This window comes from Salmo trutta, chromosome 2 (genome assembly GCF_901001165.1).
Source record: "Salmo trutta chromosome 2, fSalTru1.1, whole genome shotgun sequence".
Taxonomy (NCBI): domain Eukaryota; kingdom Metazoa; phylum Chordata; class Actinopteri; order Salmoniformes; family Salmonidae; genus Salmo; species Salmo trutta.
Genome location: NC_042958.1, coordinates 72,971,671 through 72,989,214, shown reverse-complemented (window position 1 = coordinate 72,989,214; position 17,544 = coordinate 72,971,671). Strand labels below are relative to the sequence as shown.

General features: G+C 44.1%; 1 protein-coding gene across 2 annotated transcripts in view; it reads left to right on the top strand.

Moving 5' to 3' along the window:
* Positions 1-17,544, top strand: part of cpn1 (carboxypeptidase N, polypeptide 1) — a 181,940-nt gene that overhangs the window by 73,840 nt on the left and 90,556 nt on the right. For both annotated transcript variants that reach the window (XM_029714200.1, XM_029714199.1), the window contains exon 3: positions 6,625-6,780. In XM_029714200.1, the coding sequence (XP_029570060.1) occupies positions 6,625-6,780 (156 nt within the window). The remainder of the gene's footprint in view (positions 1-6,624; positions 6,781-17,544) is intronic.

Genomic DNA, 17,544 nt, shown 5'->3' with positions numbered 1-17,544 from the left:
TGAAAAACCTGTAGAGAAATCCATTCAGGTATGGACAGAGGAGAGCAGGGAGGAGCTTAAGGATTGCTTTGACGTCACAGACTGGGAGGTGTTCTTTGACACAGGGATCCCCATGAGTTGACAGACAGCATTACCTCATAGATCCAGTTCTGTGAGGATACTGACATTAACACGAAAACTGTCAGAGTATTTCCCAACAACAAGCCCTGGGTGTCTAAGGACTTGAAAATGTGCCTCAATGAAAGGATGTTTGCATTCCTGAAAGGAGATACTGATGCTGTAAAGGAAAAATAAAATTAATTCAAGTCAAAAATATGGAAAGCAAAAAAGGACTTCAAGTATAAAGTGGAGCAGAAGTTCTGTACTGGCAATCCAAGACAAGCATGGGAAGGACTAAATGCAATGATGGGAAGAGAACGGACAAGAGAGAACAATAATATGTCAGACTGTTCATCCTTTGTAAACGACCTAAACTGTTTTTATGGAAGATTTGACACCGTTGGTTTTAAAGACAAATGTAAACAAATATGTGAGAGTATCGCCATATCCTCTCCTGTCCAGATAACAGAGAATGAGGTGGCCTCATGCTTGTTAAATATTAAGCCACACAAAGCACCGGGCCCAGACAGACTATGGGGAAAAGTACTGAAGGTCTGCGCCGACCAGCTCAAGGGAGTACTCACACGACTGTTTCAACTCCTGCTGACCACAGTGCCAAAATCCTGGAAGGTGTCGATCATTGTAGCGGTGCCTAAGAAGTCAGAGGCCAAATCACCAAATTACTTTTGACCTGTGGTCCTCACGCCTCTTTTGGCCAAATGCATGGAACGGGTTGTTAGTAAGTACCTTACACTTTCCAAAGCAGATCAACTGGACCCGTTACAGTTTGCCTATAAGGCCCAGAGGGGGAGTGAGGATGCTACCCTGACCTTGGTGAACATGGTGGCTAGTCACCTTCAACATGCAAAATCATATGCACACATTTTATTTATTGATTTTATTTCAGCTTTCAATACAATGTAAATACACACACTGCTGAAACCACTACTGGACCTGAACATCAACGGAGGCCTCGCAGGTTGGATCAAGGACTTATTAACTGACCGCCCACAGAGGGTCCTCATGAATGGGGCCCTCTCTGATGAACTGACCCTGAACAAGGGGGAACCCCAGGGGTGTGTCCTTTCACCGTTGTTGTTCTCTATCTACACTAACGAGATGAAGATCCGAGGAAACAATTTGAGCCTTTTTAAGTACGCGGATGACATGGATCTGGTAAGACTCGTTTTTAAAGAACTACATCAGATGGGGACAGCTATTTTAAACAGACCAATAACCTTCAAGAATGGTGCCAGTCAAGTGCCCTCCACATCAATGTGGAAAAGACAAAGGAGCTGATCATCAATGGCAACAACTTACCAATGTCCCAACCACTCTGAACGACCAACCAGTGGAGGTGGTTGAGTGTTTTAAATACCTAGGGACAGAAATTGATAACAAGCTGAGTTTTACAGAGATTGCAGACTATTTTTTTTAAATCAAGCCAATGCCTGTTCTTAATCCGGAAATTAAAGGGGTTTGGGGTCAGCCAGGATGTTCTTGAGAGGGTGTACAGCAGCTTGGTGGAGAGCATCCTCACGTTTCAATATGACAGTCTGGTATGGTAATCTGAGCATGAGGAGAAAAAGCAAACTGACCAGAATAGTAAACACAGCCAGCAAAGTAATTGGTCGACCACAGGCACATTTGAACATTCTGTTCCACAAGGCAACCAAAAAGAAGGCACTGTCTGTCGTTTGCGACCCCTCCCACCCTCTACACCCTCAGTTCGAGAGGCTTCCCTCTGGCCGGCGCTTCAGAATGCCCATGGCCAAGAAGAACGTGTTTAAACATTAATTTGTTCCTTGTGCTGTTGGACTACTAAATGCAAAGTAAATTGTATCGGTATATGCACTTATCTATCTAGTGAAGTTGAGACAGTGGTCATTTGTGAGTGAATGTATTAATGCCCTCTATGTTGTTAGTGTATGCAACATGATGGACTGACTGGTTTAAATGTGTATGATGTGAGAATGTATGTGATTATTGTGGTAACCCGTGGGGTGTTGCGTTGAGCGTGCAGAGATTAACACAGACACAGGGAGGTTCTAGTCAGCAAACACGACTTTACTAACAACAAAATCACCTCGGTTTTGCTCAGCCCTTCTTCTCAGCTTCTGCTCTGTCGGCCTCTCTATTCTCTCCCACGGTGTGCCACCTTGCTCCTTTTATGTCGCCTCTAATTACCTCTACTTGGAGCCATGCGTGTCGGGGTGCCCAGCCCGTGTACTCCCAGCAGAGGGAGCCAACGTCGCGGCACTTTACCTCCCCTCTATCACCAACCCCCAGTAGATCTCCCGGGATATCACATTATTTTAATGAAAGGTGATGCCAAAGAAAAATGTCCATCCAGGATGGACAATAAAGTTTTATTCTATTCTATTCTAATCTATGCATAGTCACTTTACCCCTACCTACATGTACACATGACCTTGACTAACCTGTACCCCCGCACATTGACTCGGTGCCGGTACCTCCTATATATAGCCTCATTATTGTTATTTTATTGTGTTACTTTATTTTTTAAAATATTTATTTACTTTAGTTTATTTAATAAATATTTTCTTAACTCTATTTTCTTAAAACTGCGTTGTTGGTTAAGGGCTTGTAAGTAAGCATTTCACTGTTGTATTCGGCGCATGTGACAAATAAAAATGTATTTGATTTGATTTTACATCACCTGCCATCAAATGGTTGGAGAGTTACTTATCCAATAAAACTCAGAGTATTCTTCAGTGGAAGCTTCTCTAACATCAGATATGTACAGTACGGTATCCCTCAGAGCAGTTGCCTATTTTAACAAATTATTTGTCACTTGTCTTACAAAAAGCTAAAATAACTGTATTCTGATGATTGCACACTCTACACATCATCACCTACAGCCAGTGAGCTCATTGAGACACTTAGCAAGGAGTTACAGTCAGTGTCAGAATGGATAATTAAAAATAAACCGGTCTTAAATAGATCAAAAACCAAAAGCATTGTACTTGTTTCAAAGCATTCTCTTAGTCCTAAACCTGAACTGGATTTGTGCATAAAGGGTGTGACTACCAAGTGTAAGAAACTGAACTCCTAGGAGTAACATTGGATAGTCAGTTACCATGGCCAAGTCATATTGACCAAGTTGTTGTGAAGATGGGTAGAGGTATGTATGTATGTTCTAAAAAAATTGTTCTGCGTTTTTGACACACAAATCAACTGTACTATTTGTCCAGGCGCTGATCTTGTCCCATCTTGATTACTATCCGGTAATATGGTCAGGTGCAGCAAAGAAAGACCTAGCAAAGCTGCAGCTAGCTCAAAACAAAGCAGCCCGCCTTGCCCTTAACTGCGCACACAGAACTAACATCAACAACATGCATGATAGTCTTTCATGTTTGAGGATTGAGAAGAATTGGACTACTTCTCATCTAGTCTTTTTAAAAAAACATTTTGGTGTTGAAAATGCCTAACAACTTGTAGAATCTATTTGCATACACTTCAAAACAGACATACTGTACATATCCCACCAGACACGCCACTATGGGTTTCTTTATGGTACCCAAACCAAAAACAGTTTTAATGCATCACTCAGTTATGTATAGAGCCATGTCATTGTGGAATACTCTGGCGGCAGAGATTACTCAGGCAAAAAGTAAGTTTAGCTTAAAAAAACGGATAAAAAACATGTATCACAGCGCCTCTCCTTTTTCTAAATATCTAATTTAACTGTACTGTATATAAGAATATGAATATGTATATGTGAATAGTGGGGAAATAGCATTTTTGTTGTCTCTTGGTGTTTCCTATTGAGTGTATGAAACATTAGGAACACCTGCTCTTTCCATGGTATTGCCAGATCCAGGTGAAAGCTATTATCCCTTATTGATGGGACTTAATTCCACTTCAGTCAGTGTAGATGAAAGGAAGGAGACAGATTAAATAATGATTTTTAAGCCTTGAGACGATTGATATCTGTGCATTTCAGTGGGTGAATAGGCAAGACAAAACATTTAAGTACTTTTGAACAGGGAAATGGTAGTAGGTGCAAGGCGCACTGGTTTGTTTGTCAATAATTGCAATGCTGCTGTTTGTTTCACATTCAACAGTTTGCTGTGTGCATCAAGAATGGTCCACCACCCAAAGGACATCCAGCCAACTTGAGTCAACTGTGGGAAGCATTGGAGTCATCATGGGCCAGCATCCCAGGGGAACGCTTTCGATACCTTGTAGACTCCATGCTCCAACGAATTGAAGCTGTTCTGAGGGCAAAAGGGGGTGCAATTCAATATTAGGAAAGGTGTTACTAATGTTTTGTACACTCAGTGTGTAACTATTATTTACATTTTAATTTAATGTAATATCTTATGTTGTTCTTGTCTATTACTGTTCTGTACTTTGTCATGTATTTGTACGTTTTATATGGACCCCAGGAAGAGTAGTTGCTGCATGCTGCATTTTCCCAATTGAACTGGTCTTGGTCTGGACATGGTCTTTATACACTGGTCCCTGGTCTGGGTCTTGGTTCGGGGCTTTTCGCCCATTTCACCCTTTTCGCCTTTCCGACCATTTCGTGCTTTATAGTTTCTCAAACATTATGCCTTATTTTAGAAGTCATACAATTTGGTTCAAGTACAACAACAATCCCTCACTGTTTAGTGATGTCTATCTGAAAGAGGCAGTAGGTCTTGATAGGATTTGAACCCAGGCCGCCATGGGTTGGCATGTATTTCAAGACTAAGTCACTAACCCTCTGAGCCATGGCAAAAATCCGGGTTGAACACTATGGAAGAGCATGCATGTATGAATTGCTGGTTCCAGTCTTGACTCAATTTCTTGCGTTTACACAAATCTTCTAATATGTATTTTCTATTTTATCCAAAGCAAATTACAGTCATGTGTGGATACATTCGGGTAGTCGTGGGATTCAGACCCACTATCCTGACACTGCAAGCGCCATGCTCTAACTACTAAGCCACAGAGCACCACCATGTGGGTGATGGACACTTCAGGAAAAAGTGTAGGTTATTGACATGCAGAGCCTGCAAGTGGCTCCAACCCTCAAAGAGCACAAACATAGATGTATATTTGGCTCAAACATAGACCTCTATAATGTACTGTACTCTACTATAATGTGCTCTGTACTGTAATGTCCTTTATTGCTCTGTAATGTACTTTCCTGAACTATACTCTTCTGTACTGAACTATACTGTAATGACCTGTACTGTACTGAACTATACAGTACTGAACTGTATATTATTGTACTGTACCTTACTGTACTATACTGTACTTTACTGAATTATAGTTTACTGAACTGACCTATATTGTACTGAACTGTACTGTACAGAGCTATACTTTACTCAAGTTTACTTGAGGGGCGGCAGGTAGCCTAGTGGTTAGTGCATTGGGCCAGTAACCGAAAGATTGCTAAATCGAATCCCCGAGCTGACAAGGTAAAAATCTGTCATTTTGCCCCTGAACAAGGCAGTTAACCCACTGTTCCTAGGCTATCATTGTAAATAGGATTTTGTCTTAACTGACTTGCCTAGTTAATTAAAGGATAAATAAAAAAATACAATAACAATTTCTCCACCTGATCTTATTTTTACCCATTTAAACTGGTCTTGGTCTGGTCATGGTCTCGATCCACTTGTCCTTGGTCTGGGTCTGAGAAAATCTAGTCTTGGTCTAGATCTAAAGGGGTACGGTCTTGACCATCTCTGGTACTCACACCAATGTTATACTTTTCAATCCATGTGGGTAGTTGACCTGTGCACACTTCAGGAAACACTGTAGAGTATTGAGATGCATGGCCAGCAGGGGGATCTATTCCCTCCAAGAGTGACTTGAATTGTCAGGCCCAAACTCACTCAACTTCACTGGCTCACAGCGGCCATGAAGTTTAAGATATCAACTTCATTTTATAATACATTTCAATATCTTGGTCTATGGATGCTGTGCAGCATGTTTGGGAGAAATTGGTTTAGTGGTGTCTGAGGAGATGGTTTTTAAGAGGTTAAAAATGTAGAAGAATTTATACTATTTTCAAAATGTTGGTTAATCCATCACTGTGATGTCATTGGTCCAAGAGGCAAATTTGTTCCTTTCGGTAAACATATGTACCAAATTCCAAGACTCTAGGTTGAACGAGGAGTCGGCTGCCCTTTTCAATTCAAAGTCTGTTTATAGCGCCACCATTTGACCGAGTTGTATTTGTGCATCAATTTACAGAATCCCATAAATACAATAAGGTTAACCCCTAATAGTGTACGCCAACAAATACAATAGGGTTTCACCAGCTTTTCTGGTGTGTATGGCCTAAAATGTGTATGTTCTAAATGCTGACTTAGTGCTTAGGCACCTAAAACAAAAAAGAGCACTACACCCCTGACCATAGTACTGGTAATTATTGATTGTTTTAAATTATTCAAAGTAAAACCATAAAGTACCCATTGTTTAATCACTCTTACCAGGGGAACATCAGTTGAAATAGGACTTTAAGATATAGTGTAATCTCATTGGATTTTTATTCTGTTTGTCCATCAGGGTCCTGAGTTCAATGGCTACCTAGTTGGGCGAGGCAACTCCAGGGAGGTGGACCTGAACCGGAATTTTCCAGACCTGAACGCTCTCATGTACTACTACGAGAAGACTAATGGTCGGAACCATCACCTGCCCCTGCCTGATAACTGGGAGCATCAGGTATGTACCAGACAGCCCTGCAGATCAACCACAAGACCGAGTACAGGAAGAATACATGGGGTTAATTAATAATTGGGGCTAGGGGACAGTATTTTCACGGTCGGATGAAAAACGTACCCAATTTGAACAGGTTACTACTCTGGCCCAGAAACTAGAATATGCATATTATTAGTGGATTTGGATAGAAAACACTCTGAAGTTTCTAAAACTGTTTGAATGGTGTCTGTGAGTATAACAGAACTCATATGGCAGGCAAAAATCTGAGACAATTCCAAGCAGGAAGTGGAAAGTCTGTGGTTGTAGTTTTTTCAAGTGATTGCGTTGACTGTATACAGTGACTAAGGGTTCATTTTGCACTTCCTAAAGCTTCCACTAGATGTCAGCAGTCTTTAGAATGGTGTTTGAGGATTCTATGGTGAATTTGATGGGGATTACAGCACAAGAAAGTAGGTGTCCCATTATAAGGCATGGGCTCAGTCACGCGCAATAACTTGGGAGCGAGCTGAGTTCATATTCACTGCTAAAGAGAACGTATAGGTCCGGTTGGAATTTTATTCAAGATATATGATAAAAGCAACCTAAAGATTGATTCTATACATCGTTTGACATGTTTTTACAAACTGTAGTATAACTTTTTTGACTTTTCGTCTGGATTAAGTAAGCATGCGCGTTGTGGATTTGGATAGTGAACCTAACGCGCGAACAAAATTGATTATTTGGACATAAATATGAACTTTATCGAACATTTATTGTGGAGCTGGGATTCCAGGAGTGCCTTCTGATGAAGATAATCAAAGGTAAGTGAATATTTATAATGTAATTTCTTAGTTTTATTGACTCCAAGATGGCGGGTTTCTGTTTGCTAGTTGTTAGTGTCATCTGGGCTGTACTCAGATTATTGCAAATTGTGCTTTGGCCGTGAACCTTTTTTGAAATCTGACAAAGCGATTACATTTAGAAGTGTATCTATAATTCTGTGCGTAACACTTCTATATTGATCAAACATTTTGATGAGTATTTCTGTAATATGTGTGCTCATTGTGCTGATTCACCGAAAGGTTTGGAGGGAAAACATACATGTATTGTGTAACATAAGATCGTCAAAGGTTAGTGCATCATTTAGCTGTGTTTTGGGTTTTTGTGATGCATCTAGTTGCTTGGAAAATGTCTGTGTGATTTATTTTTGTCAATGTCCTCTCCTAACATAATCTAATGTTATGCTTTCGCCGCAAAGCCTTTTTGAAATTGGACAATGTGGTTGGTTTTACGAGAAGTTTATCTTTAAAATGGTATAAAATAGTTGATTGTTTGAGAAAATGGAATAATGAGATTTTAGCTGTTTTGAATTTGGCGCTCTGATTTTCCACTGGCTGTTGTCAAAATCAATCCCGTTAACGGGATAAGAACGGAAGGGGTCCCCAAGAGGTTTTAAGTCCAGGGGTTGGAACCCAACATTTTTTCCAACAGTTTTTTTTCTGAACAGAAACACATTTTTTTTTACTTTCTTTCCACTGTTCCGACTAGCAAAATAAAATTCTGAACCGGTTTGAACCCCAACAAAGTCCCGGTTTATATAAACACAGCAAAAAAAGAAACGTCCTCTCACTGTCAACTGCCTTTATTTTCAGCAAACTGAACATGTGTAAATATTTGTATGAACGTAACAAGATTCAACAACTGAGACATAAACTGAACAAGTTCCACAGACATGTGACTAACAGAAATGGAATTATGTGTCCCAGAACAAAGGGGGGGGGGGGGGTCAAAATCAAAAGTAACAGTCAGTATCTGGTGTGGCCACCAGCTGCATTAAGTACTGCAGTGCATCTCCTCCTCATGGACTGCACCAGATTTGCCAGATCTTGCTGAGAGATGTTACCTCACTCTTCCACAGGCACCTGCAAGTTCCTGGACATTTCTAGGGGGAATAGCCCTAGCCCTAGCCCTCACCCTCCGATCCAACAGGTCCCAGGCGTGCTCCATGGGATTGAGATCCGGGCTGTTCACTGGCCATGGCAGAACACAGACATTCCTGTCTTGCGGGAAATCACGCACAGAACGAGCAGTGTGGCTGGTGGCATTTTCATGCTGGAGGGTCATGTCAGGATGAGCCTGTAGGAAGAGTACCACATGAGGGAGGAGGATGTCTTCCCTGTAACGTACAGCGTTGAGATTGCCTGCATTGACGACAAGCTCAGTCCGATGATGCTGTGACACACCGCCCAAGACCATGACGGACCCTCCACCTCCAAATCGATCCCGCTCCAGAGTACAGGCCTCGGTGTAACACTCATTCCTTCGCACCTAAACCTTTAACAATGAAGATCTGTGAAGTTACTTGGATTTTTATGAATTATCTTTGAAAGACAGGGTCCTGAAATAAGGATGTTTCTTTTTTTGCTGAGTTTAGTTTCTTTTTGTTCCTTTTTTAACCTGCGAAATCAATAGTTTTTTACAAATTTTGCTCAGATATAGCAGGCACTGTGACTGTTGTGTGTGTTGTTATTAGGAAAGTTATGTTACATGTTGCTTGTTGTGGTAAATTCCTGTTTATTACTACAGTGTGTAGTGTGAGGTGATATGTTGTGATTACTCACTGTGGATATAGGCCTAGAGCAGAAATACAAGAGCAGTGAATGTCCTTGCCAGTCGTTGACTAGCCTAATCCATCAACCAGTCTGCAATGGATAACTGCTAGGAAGAAAGAAAAAGAAGTTGTGTAAAAATGGTCAATTTCCACATGTTAGAAAACATTTATATTATCACACACTCAAACCAATGACGCTATTAACACTACAATCGCCTGGCCTTTCATGTTGCTGGGCTTCATCTTTAGCATACAGATGCATCAGATGCATATCAACCCACAAGATGCACAAACATGAAAACCAACACTTGATAAATAGTGCAGAAACATATGTAAAGCATGTTTGCATAAATAAATATTTGTGGAAATATATACATGTAAAAATGGAACAACAATAGATATTTGTTTAGATAGAGTCAAGGATATGTTTTGTTTAATTCTACAAAGTCCAAGTGAAAAATGTGGTCCGAAAGCTAATTTTCGACACTTCCAGCCAAAGACCCATCAACAATCTAACAGTCTAATAAATACATTTAATATATGCTATCTGAAGAATAATACATTTGTTGTGTTCATAAAGATCTTAGGTAACATTAATAAAATACTTAAAAACAATTATTTCTAAGAGCATAATAACATTTACTTTATTTTAGGCTACAAGTAAAAACAAAAGTCAATCACAAAAGTCCATTATAATTTTGTTTTGGCAGGTCTGAAGAAAAATTGTGAAAATAAGAAAATATATTTAAAAGAATACAGAATAGCATATTTTAAGCTTATCATGTTACTAGTTTTTGCTTAGTAGCCAGAGCAATGGTGCCGAGCGAGTGGTCATGTGCTGAATGCATGGACAGAGCAGGTATTCTTGTGAACATTTGGAAATAAAGCTGGTACCTCTTGAATTTTGAGAGTTATTTGACAAAGGTAAGTGTCATAGAAACTGAAGAATATGATCGTTCTGATACTAGGCAGACATCAAAATGTTTTACCTGCATAAAGTGATGCTCCTTCCCTGCATCTGTCAAATACAAGGTGCGCACATCTCTTCATGTACGATTTGACAACTGATAATATTGTCACTAATCAACTTTTGTCAATTTAATCTTCTCTATAGGCTGTCTTATTATGTGTGAAATTATTTTCGGTATAGTTTAGGAGTAGTTTCGTTGGGTCGGCTGCGCAGGCTGACTGGCATTGTTTGTTTCCCTTTCGCTCATCAACTTGGATAGAGTCAAGTCATTATTCTAAAGGCCTACTGCAACACGTATCATGTGTTAGTTTCCCCACAATAAATGTGATTAGTAATAGAGTTATAGTAAATAAAACAGTCCCATAACAGCTTATTTTTGCAAAGTAAAACGTAAAAAAGGAATGGTATCAACCCGCAAGGCGCACGGTCAAATTATTAACATGAGCGCCAATGCCGATTTAAATAGGCATAACACAAACTCATTACACTATTGTTATTCTAAATTAAAATCCATTTCTTCACCCTCTTTATAATTAACTAAGGCCTAATTTAAATTCAGTTGTGAAGTAATATGCACAACTTTCGCCTATTCATCCATTTGTCATTCATTCCTCATCAACTCAAATGGAGTCAAGTATATGTTTGCCATTATTCTAAAGGCCTATTGCAACACATATCATGTTTTCATTTTCCCTTACAATACATTTGATTAGTAATAGAGTTATAGTCCCATAATAGCTTCTTTTAACCTCTACGGGATCGGTGACCCCCTCCTTTCAAATGGTATCAAGAATATGCATATCCTTGCTTCAGGTCCTGAGCTACAAGCAGTTAGATTTGATGTAAATCTAGGCGAAAATTTTTAAAAAGGGTCCCATCCTTAAGACGTTTTTAACAAAGTAAAATCTAAAAGTGAATGATAAAAACCTGCAAAACATGAGCGCCACGACTGATAAATAACCATAACACAAACTCATCATCACACTATTTTCTTTCTAAATGAAATCAACCTCTTCATCCTCCTTATCATTGTTGGTCCTAATCTGAATTCAATTGTGAAATAAAGTGCACAACTATCGCCCATATATCCTTTTGCCAATCATTCAGTCTCATCCTTGCCCACCCTTACCCACCCAAGCCAAGCTTGTCCCAACCTCCCATCTTTTTCCTCCCTCCCTACCTCTCACACACTTACACCCATCCATCCATCGACTTACTCATCCATTCTCATTCATTCCCGCCCAACATATTACCTACACATATTCATATTCACCATCCCTCACTCTTCCCTCGCACTCCCATTTATATATACAAACGCACACACACATTGTGTAGCAATAAAAAAGGTAAATTCAAGGAACCTCCAAAGAGGTAATCTCTACAAATAATTAACCTTGAGATTACTATTCCCAACTACAATAGACTACTCCTTTTTTCTCAAAGTAAGAAAAGCTATCCAAAAATTCTCTGAACAATTTACTGGGTTCTAAAATCCATGACATAGTGGTATCGGATCATTCTCAGGTATCCTGCTTAATTACACCAATAGAAAATACATTAAGTAACAGAATATGGAGAATGAACAAACCCAAAATCTATTAAATATGTAAATGAAAAAAATACAAACCTTCACAATTACAGGATATAAAATGAACGTGGAAAAAAACGAAATAATGGCAATAGGAAAAAGAAAATAATAACTCATGATCTACAGCAATCCTTTAAGTGGACCACAACAAATATAAAATACATAGGATGCTTAATAAGTGACAACAAATAACAAATATATATAAAGATAAGTGTATCCCATTACTCAAGAATATGAAAGCAGATCTAATTAAATGGAACAATCTTCCCATAAATCTTACAGGTAGAACAAAACCTCTTCAAAATGGCATGGCTCCCAATGTTTTCCTATTTCCTCTCAGTAATATGAATTACCTCACCGAAGACATTCTTAAGAAAAGTATACTAGGCTCCCGAGTGGTGCAGTGGTCTAAGGCACTGCATCTCAGTGCTAAAGGTGTCACTACAGATCCTGGTTTGATCCCAGGCTGTATCATAACCGGCTGTGATTGGGAGTCCCATAGGGTGGCGCACAATTGGCCCAGCGTCGTCCAGGTTAGGGAAGGGTTTGGCTGGGGTAGGCCGTTATTGTAAAATAAGAATGTGTTCTTAACTGACTTGCCTAGTTAAATAAAGGTTAAGAATAATAGACTTTATATGGGCAAATACAATTCATAGATTCAAAAGGAGAGTTTTACATCTTCCTAAATCAGAGTGGTATTAACCTTCCAGACTTGGAATTGTATCAACTCGCCACCCAGGGCTTTTACTTGCGACATATAAACTGAGTATGCCAAACATTAGCAACACCTTCCTAATATTGAGTTGCACCCTCTATTCGTCAGAGCATGGACTCTACAAGGTGTCGAAAGCGTTCCCCAGGGATGCTGGTGTAAGGGGTGCGTACTGGCGGCAGAGAAGTCAGGCGCAGGAGAGCAAAAACTGTGTTTACAACGGAGCAGTTTAACAATGAAAACCACCGGAATCAGAACAAACAATCAATGGGTACAAAACCCGTCGCACACCAGATAAACATGCACATGCACTTACAATAAACAATTCCGGACAAGGACATGGGGGGAACAGAGGGTTAAATACACAACATGTAATGATGGAATTGAAACCAGGTGTGTGGGAAGACAAGACAAAACAAATGGAAAATGAAAAGTGGATCGATGATGGCTAGAAGACCGGCGACGCCAACCGCCGAACGCCGCCCGAACAAAGAGAGGAACCAACTATAGGCGGAAATCGTGACAGTACCCCCACTTGACGCACGGCTCCAGCAGCATGCCAACACCGGCCTAGGGGACAACCAAGAGGGCGAGGCGCAGGGCGATCCGGACGAAGACGGTAGAACTCCTGCAGCATTGAAGGGTCCAAAATGTCATCGACCGGAACCCAGCACCTCTCCTCCAGACCGTACCCCTCCCACTCCACGAGATACTGATGCCCCTCACCCGATGCCTCGAATCCAGTATGGAGCGAACGGAGTACGCCGGGGCCACCTCAATGTCCAGAGGGGGCAGAAGAACCTCCCGCACCTCATACTCCTGGAGCGGGCCAGCCACCACCGGCCTGAGGAGAGACACATGGAACGAGGGGTTAATACGGTAATCGGGGGGAAGCTGTAACCTATAACAAACCTCGTTCACTCTCCTCAGGACTTTAAATGGCCCCACAAACCGCAGACCCAGCTTCCGGCAGGGCAGGTGGAGGGGCAGGTTTCGGGTCGAGAGCCAGACCCGGTCCCCCGGTGTGAACACCGGGGCCTCACTGCGGTGATGGTCTGCGTTCTTTTTTTTCCGCAGCACGGCCCGCTGAAGGTGAACAAGGGCAGCTTCCCACGTCTCCTCCGCGCGCCTGAACCAGTCGTCCACCGCAGGAGCCTCGGTCTGACTCTGATGCCAAGGCGCCAGAACCGGCCGGTACCCCAGTACGTACTGGAAGGGAGAGAGGTTAGTGGAGGAGTGGCGAAGCGAGTTCTGTGCCATCTCGGCCCAGGGCACGAGCGCCGCCCACTCCCCCAGCCGGTCCTAGCAATAAGACCGCAGAAACCTGCCCACATCCTGGTTTACTCTCTCCAACTGCCCATTACTCTCGGGGTGAAACCCCGAAGTAAGGCTGATCGAGACCCCCAGATGTTCCATGAACGTCTTCCAGACCCTAGACGTGAACTGGGGACTTCGATCAGACACTATATTCTCAGGCACCCTGTAGTGCTGGAAGACATGCGTAAACAAGGCCTCCGCAGTCTGTAGGGCCGTAGGGAGATCGGGCAGTGGGAGGAGACGACAGGACTTAGAGAACCGATCCACAACGACCAGGATCGCGGTGTTACCCTGTGAGGGGGGAGACCGGTAAGAAAATCCACCGACCGGTGCGACCAAGGCCGCTGTGGAACGGGTAAGGGGTGTAGCTTCCCTCTGGGCAGGTGCCTAGGAGCCTTACACTGGGCGCACACCGAGCAGGAGGAAACATAAACCCTCACGTCCTTAGCCAAGGTAGGCCACCAGTACCTCCCACTCAAACAGCGCACTGTCCGACCGATCCTAGGATGACCAGAGGGAGGTGACGTGTGGGCCCAATAGATCAACCGGTCACGGACAGCAGACGGGACGTACAGACGCCTAGCGGGACACTGGACGGGAGCGGGCTCTATACGTAACACCTGCTCAATGTCCGCGTCCAGCACCTACACTACCGGCGCCACCAGGCAGGAGGCTGGGAGTGGGATCCATGGGCTGCTCCTCTGTGTCATACAGGCAGGACAAGCCAATGTCTCCACGCCTTCAGAGCCTTTACAACAGCCAACAGCTCCCGGTCCCCCACGTCATAGTTTCGCTCCGCCGGGCTGAGCTTCTTTGAGAAGAAGGCACAGGGGCGGAGCTTCGGTGGCGTACCCGAGCGCTGAGATAGCACGGCTCCTATCCCAGCCTCAGACGCATCCACCTCCAACATGAACGCCAAAGAAGGATCCGGATGGGCCAGCATGGGAGCCGAGGTAAACAGAACCCTCAGGTGACCAAAAGCCCCGTCCGCCTCCGCCGACCACTACAAACTCACCGGGCCCCCCTTCAGCAGTGACGGAATGGGAGCCGCTACTTGACCAAAACCCCGGATAAACCTCCGGTAGTAATTGGCAAACCCAAGAAACCGCTGCACCTCCTTTACCGTGATGGGAGTCGGCCAATTACACATGGCTACAATGCGGTCACTCTCCATCTCCACCCCCGAGGTGGAAATGCGGTATCCTAGGAACGAGACGGACTGCTGGAAGAACAGGCACTTCTCAGCCTTGACGTACCGGTCATGTTCCAACAATCGTCCAACCACCCTGCGCACCAGGGACACATGCTCGGCACGTTAGGGGAGTAAATCAGAATGTCATCAATATACACCACTACACCCTGCCCGTGCAGTTCCCTGAAAATCTCGTCTACAAAGGCTTGGAAGACTGATGGAACATTCATCAACCCGTACGGCATGACGAGGTACTCATAATGCCCTGAGGTGGAACTGAATGCCGTCTTCCACTCGTCTCCCTCCCGGATACGCACCAGGTTGTAACTGCTCCTGAGATCTAGTTTGGTGAAGAAGTGCGCCCAGTGCATTGACTCAATCGCTGTGGCGATGAGAGGTAGTGGGTAACTGTACCTCACCGTGATCTGATTTAGACCTCGATAGTCAATACACGGGCGCAGACCTCCATCCTTCTTCACAAAAAAGAAACTCGAGGAGGCGGGTGATATGGAGGACCGAATGTACCCCTGACGCAGGGATTCAGAGACATATGTTTCCATAGCCACCGTCTCCGCTTGTGACAGAGGATACACTTGACTCCTCGGCATCTACCAGGAGATTCATCGCACAATCCCCCTGTCGATGGGGTTGTAAATGAGTCGCCTTCTTCTTAGAAAAGGCAAGACCCATATCGGCATATTCAGGGGGAATGGTAGTGGTAGCACCAACGGAAACCCCTAAACACCTCCCTGTGCACTCTCGCGACCACCCCGTGAGAGCCCTCCATTGCCAAGAAACAGTGGGGTCATGACGAGCTAACCAGGGTAGGCCTAGCACCACGGGAAACGCAGGAGAGTCAATGAGGAAGAGACTAATTCTCTCCTTGTGACCCCCCTGCGTCACCATACCCAGAAGAGCGGTGGCCTCCCTAATCAACCCTGACCCTAATGGTCGACTATCTAAGGCGTGAACGGGGAAGGGTACAGCCACGGGAACAATGGGGATCCCTAAACTATGGACTACGATCTATCTATAAAATTCCCAGCCATGCCTGAATCGACGGGCACCTTATGCTGGGAATGCGGGGAAAACTCAGGAAAAGTGACATACAAAAACATATGTGCAACAGAGGGCTCTGGGTGAGAATGGTACCGGCTCACCTGTTGTGATGCCAAAGCGCCCTGCCTGCTGCCTCGATACCCAGAAGAACCAACCCGGCACCGACCGGCAGTGTGACCTCTGCGGCCACAGATGGTGCACGAGCTGGAACCACCTCCGGTCTCCCTGCACACCGACCCTCCCAGCTCCATGGGTATCAGAGAGGGGTTGCGGGGGGATCGAACCAACAGACCCCGATCTGAACGTCCGCGGGTAGCCAGCAGGTTATCCAGCCGGATGGACAGGTCCACCAGCTGGTCGAATGTGAGGGTGGTGTCTCTGCGGGCCAACTCCCGACGGACGTCTTCGCGCAGACTGCACTTATAATGGTCGATCAGGGCCTCAAACTCCTCAAACTGGTCCAACGCCGCATCTCCCTCTCTCCACACGGCGTTGGCCCACTCCAGGGCTTTCCCGGTGAGGCATGAGAAGAGGGCGGACACCCTCTCATGGCCCGACGGAGCCGGGTGGATGGTTGCCAGGTATAAGTCTAGCTGCAACAGGAACCCCTGGCAGTTCGCAGCCGTCCCATCGTATTCCTGGGGAAGGGAGAGACGAATCCTACTGGGACCAGGAGAAGGGAGGGCAAGTAGTGGAGACCCCGGTTGTGCTAGTGGAGACGCTGGTAGAAATCCCTGTCTCTCCCAGCAGTCCATGGCGGTGCCAAGATGGTGGAGCATTGCTGTGTTCTCCTGGACGCGCTCCTCCGCCACTATACCCGGGGTACCTGCTCCTGCTGACTCCATATAGTTGGTCCAGAGTTCTGTAAGGGGTGCGTACTGGCGGCAGAGAAGTCAGGCGCAGGAGAGCAAAAACTGTGTTACACAATGGAGCAGTTCAATAATAAAAACCACCGGAATCAGAACAAACAATCAACGGGTACAAAACCCGTCGCACACCAGATAAGCGTGCACATGCACTTACAATAAACAATTCCGGACAAGGACATGGGGGGGAACAGAGGGTTAAATACACAACATGTAATGATGGAATTTAAACCAGGTGTGTGGGAAGACAAAACAAAACAAATGGAAAATGAAAAGTGGATCGATGATGGCTAGAAGAGCGGCGACGCCGAACGCCGTCCGAACGAGGAGAGGAACCAACTTCGACGGAAGTTGTGACAGCTGGCCCATGTTGACTCCAATGCTTCACACAGTTGTGTCAAGTTGGCTAGATGTCCTTTGGGTGCTGGACCATTCTTGATACACATGAGAAACTGTTGAGAGTGAAAAACCAA